General features: G+C 42.4%; 1 protein-coding gene across 2 annotated transcripts in view; it reads left to right on the top strand.

Moving 5' to 3' along the window:
* FBN1 (fibrillin 1) overlaps nucleotides 1–6,144 on the top strand; it is a 253,699-nt gene extending 247,555 nt beyond the window's left edge. For both annotated transcript variants that reach the window (XM_079907012.1, XM_079907011.1), the window contains 3 exons: nucleotides 147–378; nucleotides 2,935–3,109; nucleotides 4,849–6,144. In XM_079907012.1, the coding sequence (XP_079763138.1) occupies nucleotides 147–378; nucleotides 2,935–3,109; nucleotides 4,849–5,238 (797 nt within the window). In that variant the 3' untranslated portion in view covers nucleotides 5,239–6,144. The remainder of the gene's footprint in view (nucleotides 1–146; nucleotides 379–2,934; nucleotides 3,110–4,848) is intronic.
* Nucleotides 6,145–10,898: the final 4,754 nt, after the last annotated feature.

Raw genomic sequence — 10,898 nt, 5'->3', positions numbered from 1 at the left:
CCCACCGCAGCCACCTCTGCCTGTGTTACCTTCCCAAGAGCCTAGGGGAGGGCCAGCTGGCCGGCAGCAAGTGGCCTGATCCAGACACCTCCATAGCAACCTCTGGCTGGTATCACATATGCGGTGTCTTCTGGTTTTTTCTGCAGATGAAAATGAATGCCTCAGTGCTCACATTTGTGGAGGAGCCTCCTGCCACAACACACTGGGGAGCTACAAGTGCATGTGTCCTGCTGGCTTCCAGTACGAACAGTTCAGTGGTGGGTGCCAAGACATCAACGAATGTGGCTCTTCTCAGGCCCCCTGCAGTTACGGCTGTTCCAATACCGAGGGCGGCTACCTCTGTGCCTGTCCACCTGGCTACTTCCGAATAGGCCAAGGGTAAGCACTGCTAGCCATGGTCGTGGTTGGAGGCTTTCTCATTCATAACATAATTAAGTATATTTAATTCAAAATGACCTGTCCTAGTAGAGTAGAACCATACTTTTTATGATTCTTGAGTTAATTCCAATTAGTGCTGCAAAGGTTTTAGGTTATTTTATTTGAAAGGGGACATCTAGGTTTCTGGAAATTCATAGAATGTCAAACAAAATAATGAAATGACATTGTAAATACCTCGCTCTATGGCTTACCTGTCTCATTCTCTTGATCTTCACATCTTGTTGGAAAGCGATTCATCTCTCAGGAAATACAGGGGCTGCGACCCGTGACAGAACTGGACTCAGGCTGCACTTTGCTGATGCAGCCTTCTCCTGGGGCAAGCAGGATTCTGTCTCGACTTAAAATGCCTTCTCATCCAGCTCCTGTTAGGATAAACCAAAAAGATACCTTTTGTGGAGTCCTTTACAGTTTTAAAGTGTATTTTACATTTCAGACTTAAATGTACATTCAAAATTGCCAAAAGAGCATTAAATATAAGAGTTAAGAGAATTACTGTATTTTCCAGGTAGAATACTTCACCACATTGTACGTGTGAGAGCTGGGGCAGGAAAGATGCGTTTTTATTCTACTCAGTAATTTAAGAGTTAGTGTTAAGTTTTCAAAGTTTCGGTCTTCTTCCCCACTGAATTCATCTGGACTTGGTTGTCTCGGTTCTGGCTACTCTGTGTAGGAGCTCAAATTTTAACTTTTTAATTAGGAACACAGACATTAAATATACATACACATATATATACACACCAACACACACACTTATATATACTCCCCCACACACACAAAGTCACATATTCCACAACACACACTTACGTGTATATATCCAATTGTTAATTTTGTGTTCTTTGATTTCTTGACACACAAACATCAAGTGATTCATTTTGGGGTGTGTAGAAGGTAAAAGAATGTTTCATGGGAAGCACACAGAATGCCAGCAATAGGACTCAAATTTCCAGATGTTTGTGTCTGGCTCTCAGTAGACTCATTCTTTATAAGTTTAATGCCAGAACCATTTTCCCAGCAAAAACTGTGACACTCCAAACTGGCTTCTGGCCAGTGGGACTTTATAGTCACACTTCTTGTAAGTGGTGTTCCAGGGATATGAAAATACTGGAAGGGAGTTCTCAGAAAGGAGCCAAAAGCCTGTGAATTTGGGGTTTGCCTTCCAATAATTTAATCATTATGTGAATGCACACACATACAGGATGAGCATTTATCATTTCGTCCATTTTATTGTTCCTGCACATTTCATGGTGCAAGATTAAAGGACAAGGAAATGTGTCGGGCTCAGCAGGATTACAGAAAGTATTAGAAACCTGGAAATTGCTGCAAAATACAAAGTTTCTTCTTATTGGCATTATATTTTGAATCTTAAAGGCATAAAGGAACATGGGTTATAAAGAATAGATCAACTAATACAGAAAGAGAAAACGGTATTTGTTCTACATTATGGACCCAGTAGTGGACCCAGCAGTAGAGATCTACCCATTTATAACAGTTTGGGCTCCTCCGTGAGTCACTAGGGTGGACCCTACCCCAATGCAAAGATTCTTTTAGGATCATTCAAATATTTCAACACATTTTGAAAGAGGAGCCTGGTAAATACATTCCAAGTGGCCTATGAAATAGTAAGCAGAATAACAAAACAAGGTACTTGTGAAACATGCAAGCCTCCCTCCATAACTTGGCTTTAAAAACTGAAAGGCAAAGAAAAACAGCTGAACTAGTTTTCTCTTGGGCATGGGTTTGTTTATCCAGCCTCACATGAGTCAGAGCCAGTGGACCTAGTGGTTTTGAATGATTTGAAGCAATTTCCCACAGTTGGGCAAAGCTTTGATACATGTATTTTATACATTGCATACCCTCAATTTATATCTAAATCAACCTCAGGTGTCACCTAGCGCTTTCTTCTTATCTCCAGGAGGAGCTTCAGCCAAAGTGAGAGGTCTGATAAGTGAGAGGATAAGTGAGAGGAGAGACTGCTCAGAAGCTGGAGTGGTGAAGGCTGGTGACAGCGGTGGTGGTGGAAGTGGAGGTGGCAGTGATAGTATCAGTTAAGCAGCAAGAGGGCAAGGAACGGAACAGTGATGTCTCATCCCTTTCTCACTCAGGTGGAGCCTGTTTCATAAAAAGAAGGCATTTTTATTGAACCTCCCGAGTCACATGGTCTCCCTCATCCTCTGTTCTTCTCTTGTTTCCACTCCCCGTTTCCTCCCCAGCAGTACAGCAAAACACCTGCCACATTTCATTTGGGAAGTGAAGGGACAAATAAATATGCAAAACGGGGCCTTGAGAAACAGTAAAAAGAAATCAAGTCAACCCAGGGAACTGAGAATTTGAGGCAAAACACCGAGGGCTTCAGTGTTGTTCTCAGAACCGCCGATCATCCAGTGGACAAATAATCAAGGACTGAATGTCACTAGGGAGGGGTCCAGGCTTTACCAGAACTCTCCCTCCTCCATCTCCCAATTCTAACGAAAAACATCTGTTTCCCTTCCACCATAGGCACTGTGTTTCTGGAATGGGCATGGGCCGAGGAAACCCAGAGCCACCTGTCAGTGGTGAAATGGATGACAATTCCCTCTCCCCAGAGGCGTGTTATGAGTGTAAGATCAACGGCTACCCCAAACGGGGCAGGAAGCGGAGAAGCGCAAATGAAACAGAGGCCTCCAACATTGAGGTAGGTCAGAAGGTGGTTTCTCCTGATGTCTCCTATTGCAGAAAGGTCCTCCAGATTCCTATGGTTTCCTCCAAGGGTGCCCCAAAGTGGGAAAAATCTCCCTGAGGAGAAAATCCAGACATTCCCTGAGCTCTAGGCTGTATTTTACAAGGGTCTGTGGGGCTCTCTGGAGTTTCTTGCTGCTTTTAGGGAGTGGCCGTTCGAAGGTTTTCACATACTTGCTCATTTCCTCTGTCTCGCCGAAAAGAAAGTCAAACACCCACCCAAAGTCTGCTGAAAGGACAAGGTCTGAGATCCAGGACAGCAAGTGGGCAGAATAGTGAAGTGACATAGTTCTCCCTACACAGGGATGACAAGTTCTGAAAGCTAGAGACTCCTCTACTGAAAACAGCCATGTGGAGTGTGAGGGAACTTGGATTCTAGACAAAAACAACATGGAGCTCAAGCAGCCTGGTTTTCTTTGCCTACGGCTGCTGCAGCCTTTCCGTCAACTCAGAAATGCAGATACTCACCCAGACCTCTGGCTGCAGGCCCGGAGAATCCAGCACATGTGGTCCCAGAGAGGCAAGCAAGAAGCCAGTGAAAAGCATTGAATATTAGCAGATCATCAGAGCCAGGAAGTAGGTTCATAGGTGTGTCTTTCGGTGGGGATGGTTTTGCGTCACTGAATCAAATTGAAATAAATTGGTTCTTTCTTAGCATCAGTGCTGCAACGCATCTGCTGTGGTTTGGGAAATGACGGACTTGAGGATATGGGGAGGGGGAAGGGTAAGCTGTGACGAAGTGAGAGAGTGGCATGGACATATATACACTGCCAAACGTAAAACAGATAGCTAGTGGGAAGCAGCCGCATAGCACAGAGAGATCAGCTCGGTGGTTTGTGACCACCTAGAGGGGTGGGATAGGGAGGGTGGGAGAGAGGGAGATGCAAGAGGGAAGAGATATGGGAACGTGTATATGTATAACTGATTCACTTTGTTATAAAGCAGAAAGTAACACACCATTGTAAAGCAATTATACTCCAATAAAGATGTTAAAAAAAAAAAAGCAAGCAGATCATGTGCAGATATCCAAGAAGAAAAAAAAAAAAAAAAAACTCGAGTGTACATCTGAATCATCTGGAAGGCTTGTTAAAATGGATTTCTGGGGCTTCCCTGGTGGCGCAGTGGTTGAGAGTCCGCCTGCCAATGAAGGAGACACGGGTTCGTGTCCCGGTCCGGGAAGATCCCACATAACGCGGAGCGGCTAGGCCCGTGAGCCATGGCAGCTGAGCCTGCGCGTCCGGAGCCTGTGCTCCGCAACGGGAGAGGCCACAAGAGTGAGAGGCCCGCGTACCGCGCAAAAAAAAAAAAAAAAAGAAAAGAAAACGGATTTCTGGAAAACATCCGAAGGGTTTCTGATTCACTAGGTCTCAGGTGACACCAAGAGCTTGCATTTCTAACAGATGCCCAGGTGATACTGATGCTGTTGGTAGGGGACCATACTTTGAGACCCACTGCAATAGAAGGCCGCCAAATACAAGTGATTTCAACTTTCTCCTTGACATGTTTATTTTTTAATATTATAAAAATGTGCCAATTTAACATTTGTGGTTTAAGCAGTATTTTATGAATACTCACTTTCAATATAGTATATACATCATGAGAAGAAAGTTGTGTTAGTGTGAGATTTGAGTCACTTTTTCTTTAGTAAGTGGCATATTTACCTTTTATTTAACACATTGCCATATGTCTTTCCAGGATCAGCCTGAGATAGAAGCCAATGTGAGTCTTGCAAGCTGGGATGTTGAGAAGACAGCCGTGTTTGCTTTCAATATTTCCCACATCAATAACAAGGTCCGAATCCTAGAACTCCTTCCAGCCCTTACGACTCTGACGAATCACAACAGATACTTGATTGAATCTGGAAATGAAAACGGCTTCTTTAAAATCAACCAAAAGGAAGGGATCAGCTACCTCCACTTCACAAAGAAGAAGCCAGTGGTTGGAACCTATTCATTACAAATCAGTAGTAGTCCACTTTATAAAAAGAAAGAACTTAATCAGCTAGAAGATAAATATGACAAAGACTACCTCAGTGGTGAACTGGGTGATAATCTGAAGATGAAAATTCAGATTTTGCTTCATTAATTCACCATCCAGAGACCAAATAATTAAAAAACAAAGATAGATAGGTAGAACTGAATTTTTCCCCCAATCAGAATCTTCATATTATAGGTACAGTCTTTCACCACGTAAATTGCTATAAATAAGCACTATTCTTGTATTACAAAAGCAAGGTACAGGTGACTACCCTAGTTCAAAACAACCACTTTCTCAGGCTTCTCATGTATGTAGCTAAGCTACCTTGTCATATGTGTTTATTTTTGAAAACTGGGACATGTATTTCCACTGGGGGTTGGCCATTCATGCTGACGTGCCATCCTTCTAGCAGACGTACAGGAATGTGCTTTCAATTTATGGACTGTTCTATTTTTTCAAATTGTAAAACTTTGCTTCTCCAAATACAAGTATTAGGTTGGCCATTTATAATATCTATTTGGTGCTAGTAAATTCTCAAACTAGATTTATAAATGCACTGTAATATTTACACAACTTAGAAACCAAATTACAAGTATTCAGTTCAAATACTTCATTAATTTCAATCAACCAAAGTTAGTCCAGTAGCTTATCTCAGTTATGAGTATAATACATTACATGTAAATTAAGTGTGTGTATACTGTAATCGTGCTATTTTTTATCATTGAAACATTTATAAACTAGAATAATAATGCCCTTAATGTGAGGGTTTGTAATGGTGCTTATTAAGACCAAAGACTTGTTAAATGTATACACCAAGTGGTAATGAAATTTCTGTGACTGGCCCACACATGCATGGAGGTCTGGGAGGACCAGGAAACAGCCTCAGCAGCCAGAGGATCACCAGTGCATCCTTCATCACACCTGTGCAATATGCCAAGATTACCCTCGGCCATTCCTGTCAACAAGGGGTCCATGTCATAAATGACACAATAAAACAGTCTCTTTTTTAGTGTACCCCTTGGCTTTGTGTTCTTGCATGGATGTGGGATTGGAGGGGCCATTCTGGAGACTAAATAAAGTCTCCTGAAATTAAACTATCCTGGATCTGTTAGTTACAGCATCTAAAGGTGCCAAATATATAACCACTAGAAGAAAATTTAACATATTTGAGTCAGTCCTTTGTTTTATTCATTCAAGACAGCGGAGTTATTTCTCACCAACAAGATATTTAAGACTGCAGCATTATTTCTAAAACGTGACCTAATTAATCCTGTGACTTTTAAACTACTAGATTTCAGTACTTAAAAACATCAAGTTCATTGTCTTAGAGCACATGCGTTCCATTATAAAAATTTATCATGCCCCCTCCCCTCAAATATACACAGCGCTGGCAAGCTTAGGCGTTCCATCCTTTTTTTCTCCCCTAAACATCTGTTGTTAGTCAGTGCTAGCCTAATTACAAAGGGATAATCCCAAATTGAATCCAATTGAATGCTATAACTCTTGTTTTCTGAATGTCATAATTTGAAAATGCTGTTTTATTTTAAGAGCAATATTGAATATTTAACAGTTAAGCTTGTTCAATTGATAATGAATTTTTAAAAGCCCTTAGGGCACTTAAGGCTAGTGAAAATAAAAGTGAAATGAGGTTGCCGCATGGAGAAGAAACCATACAGTACACAGAATAGTCCTCTCAAAAATCTTCAAAGGGCTTCCCTGGTGGCGCAGTGGTTGAGAGTCTGCCTGCCAATGCAGGGTACACGGGTTCGTGCCCCGGTCCGGGAAGATCCCACATGCCGCGGAGCGGCTGGGCCCGTGAGCCATGGCCGCTGAGCCTGCGCGTTCCGAGCCTGTGCTCCGCAATGGGAGAGGCCGCAACGGTGAGAGGCTCACGTACAGAAAAAAAATATTCAGAAAACTAGGCTAATGAAGATGGAGTAGGTATATTCTAGAAGACAAAACCAGGGTCAGTTGGTGTAAAGCTCAGTTTAGCACTTAACCTTCCTAATTGTCAAGCTACCCATTGAGAGAATGTGTTTCCTTGCAATGTGGTGAGCTCCCTTGTCACTAGAGTGTTTCAGTCTAGGCAGCCAGTGGACAAGGATGCTTTCTTCCACTAACAGGCTATGAACATCTCAAAGTATTTTTTTTTTAATTTATTATTTTGCCATCCAAAAACTTTTCATCTCTATTGAGCATCAGTTATGAGCGAGTCGAATGACTAGTTTGGAAGGGATTTGTACCTTGGTTAGGAAGTTAAAATGACTCAAAATTTCCTTTTATCTCTGCGCCTGTGGTTCTCTGATGGAGGTGTACTAAAATTGTTAGAGAAGAATATATAGCATATAGTAAACAACAGCTTGCAAATGGAAAATGTCTTTGATAATTTAACCTGAACTGCATTATATTCAATAATGGATTTTCTTTATAACAACAGAACAAAATAGAGTTGGCACAGAGTAGATCACTTTGATACTTTTAATAGTCTCAGTGTGGATTTTATTTATTTAAGAGCCAACAATTCTCAACAGCATATTTTCCGTGTTTCTGACTGTAACAAAACATTTTCCTCACTGTTCCATTGTAAATATTCCTCTTGCCGGAACTTTTTTTTAATTCTGAGATTTAAACCTGTTCCTTTCAATTGTCTGTGACCTTTTGATTTTACTTTCAATGGTTGAAGAATTTGGTTTTATAAATCTCAGAAGCTTGAAAAGTCTTGTCTCTACCCCTCAAGCCCATTTCACTTGCCAATAATCATTTTGTAAGTAGGGTTGAAATGAACTCAGCTGGCCTTATGAAATGTTTAAACTTGCACAAACAACGACATTTTTGTTCAACAAATAGCACTTCATTCAGCCAAAATTGCTTTGGACATTGCCATTACAAATACTGTTCAACTTCAGAAATCACGTTTGTAAATTAGATAAGCCAAAATAAAGGACAGTTAGGTTGATATTATATTAGCATACTTAAAAATTACATACCTGTAAATTGTTAGTTTTTTTTTAAAAGTCAGCTTTGTCCACAGAATGTACTATATTCTGACTTTAACTGTAGTTCCTAGAGATAGGTTACAAACATAATTATTAAATGGTTTGAAGACACTGTTTTTAATGCTAGTAGATTACCGGGAGAAAGATTAGTTTTCACATACATTGCTGAAGACAAAATTATTTCCCCCTTACCAATTTTAAACACTTTGTCAAAAAAAGGCAAACCGATTTACTTTTTTAAGCATTTTGATACCCAGTATGAGCCTAACATTATGTACTGTTAGAAAAGGATTCTCAGTATTACGAGTTTAGGGTCAGAGAGAAACAAGGTGTCTCTGAATTTGATTTTGCAAATTCCCATGTGTATCCAAGACTGGGTTCACTTACAAGATTGGGTCTCAATGAAAGGTTCTAACATTCTCACAAATGTCTTTATAAACATAAGGGTCTTGTACATTTGACATCTGACATACATTTGGCAGGACCTGGCAATGTCACCAAATCTGTTATTTCAACTAACTGCTAATGAATCCAAAATGTTTTTCTGGCAACGTCATAACCTCTTTTCAGGACATAGGCTGTTTTGCATCCTTGATGTAAGCTGGAATTACGACCTCTACAAATAGAGGTCAGTTTCATTTTTACTATTGGACAGTGGAAGGTGCCTTCTTTTTAACTGAACGAAGTCCATAGCAGGTAAGTGGCTATGATTTCCCACTAGCTCAACTCTCTGCTCTCTATCCATTCCACACAAATATTCACTGTCATTTTTGGTCTTTGCAGCTACTCCCATTTCATAAATCAATGCAGCATTACCCTCTCTAGTTCCCTTTTGCCCCTCAAGGGTTGGTTGTAGTGTCAGCTATGAGGCATCACATTCAGTATATTTCTAGAATCCTTAGCTTGAGTTCAAAGTTAAGCAACACTGTGGTAGAGACGGTTAGCAGAAAGCAGCTGCTTTTCTGGGTAACTTTCATACCCCACATGATGTGTTTTTTGCAGCTGTACTGAGACTTGGAGAAATCAGAAGAGGTCTGTTCCCTTTTTAATGTAAAATTCTCTCTGGTGGAGAATTACATCAAACCTGAATGATTTTGCTTTTTCTTTTCCTGGAAATGGAGACGTGAAAAAATCCCGATGATAAACACACATCCCATCAACCCCACCAGCCATTTACATAAAAAGGTCACAGTCCTGTATAGTTGTATCTGCATGGCAAGCTCTGTTCTGGGTTTCCCCAACAGCTCTGCTATGACCAGACCTATCAGGAAAGATTAACAGGACCCTGATATATCAGAATTTCAAAAGCATGACAGGCTGGATTGGGTTTGTGTCCATGTATTTTTGTTGCTACATGAAATCAACATGATATGCTATTCAGTCTTTCTGCCTCCAGCTGCACCAAGATTATCCCCCTTCAGTGTGTTCACTGCACCTGTCTACAGCAGTTCTGTGATCCAACTCCAGTGATCCTGTGTCTCAGGAAGGTTGCAAGTTCCTCTGAGGCCTGCTGCTTCCTACACACTTGTAAACTGACCACAGCAGGCTCTCTTGTGGGTCATTCACCACAAGCATTGAGCCCAGGAGTCAGTCTACTGTAGAACCAGCTCCCTAGGAGAAAACTGCTCTTGATCATGCCCACTCATCCACACCCACTCTCACAGGCCTCTCATCCACCAGGAGAGGGCATGGAAGCTGGGACACCATTCCTAAGGGCTCTCCATCTCAAGGTTTCTTTCCCTCAGGGTCTGCAATTCTTAATTCACAGAGTTCTGACCTTTCCTTATCATATCAAGAAAGTTTGCTGAGAGTTCAGTTCAGTCCTGAGGTCCTCGGGAGCACCGGATCCAGAGTCCTGACACTGTAGGCAATCTGGGGTCAGAAAACTGTGTTCAGGAGATTGGCCAAGATGGCCAAGTAGAAAGACCCTGAGCTCACCTCCTCTCACTGAAACACCAAAATCACAACAATCTGCAGAACAACCACTGATGAAAAAGACCAGAACCTGCCAAAAAAGGTCTACAAAAAAAGACATAAAGAAGAGACAGGTAGGAGGGGCAAATTCACAATACAGTCAAGTCCCATGCCCCTGGGTGGGAGACCCACAAACTGGAGAATTACATTGCAGAGGTTCCCCCAAAGGAGAGGTTCAAGCCCCTTGTCAGGCTCCCCAGTCCAGGGGTCCTGAACCAGGAAGACAAGCCCACAGAGCATATAGCTTTGAAGGCCAGCAGGGCTTTCTTCTGGGAGTCACAGAGGGCTGAGAGAAATACAGATTTCACTGTTAAGGGGTGTACACAAAATCTCACATGCTCTAGGACCCAGGGCAGAAGCAGTAATTTGAGAGGAGCCTGGGTCAGACATACCTGCTGATTTTGGAGAGTCTCCAGGAGAGGCAGGAGGTAACTACAGTTCACCCCGGAAATATGGACACTGGCAGGAGCCATTTTGGGGAGCTCCTTCTACCATGTGGACACTGCTACTTCCAGTGCCATTGGGGAGTCCTCCCTCTAGCTCATTAGTGCTAAGACCTGGTCCCACCCAACAGCCTGTAGGAGCCAGTGCTGAGATGCCTCAAGCCAAGGAACTAACTGGGTAGGGACACAGCCCCACTCATCAGCAGACATGCTGCCCTAAGACCCCCCTGAGCCCATAGCCACTTCAGGACGTGGCCCTGCCCACCAGAGGGCCCAGGACCCAGTTCTACCCACCAGTGGGCAGGTACCAGTCCCAGAATGCCCTGGGGCCTAGCCCTGCCCACCACAGAGCCTG

The sequence above is a fragment of the Stenella coeruleoalba genome, assembly GCF_951394435.1.
Source record: "Stenella coeruleoalba genome assembly, chromosome: 2".
In the NCBI taxonomy this organism is placed as follows: Eukaryota; Metazoa; Chordata; class Mammalia; order Artiodactyla; family Delphinidae; genus Stenella; species Stenella coeruleoalba.
Note: the sequence above shows the minus strand (reverse complement) of the source record. Positions and strands in the feature narration are given on the sequence as shown.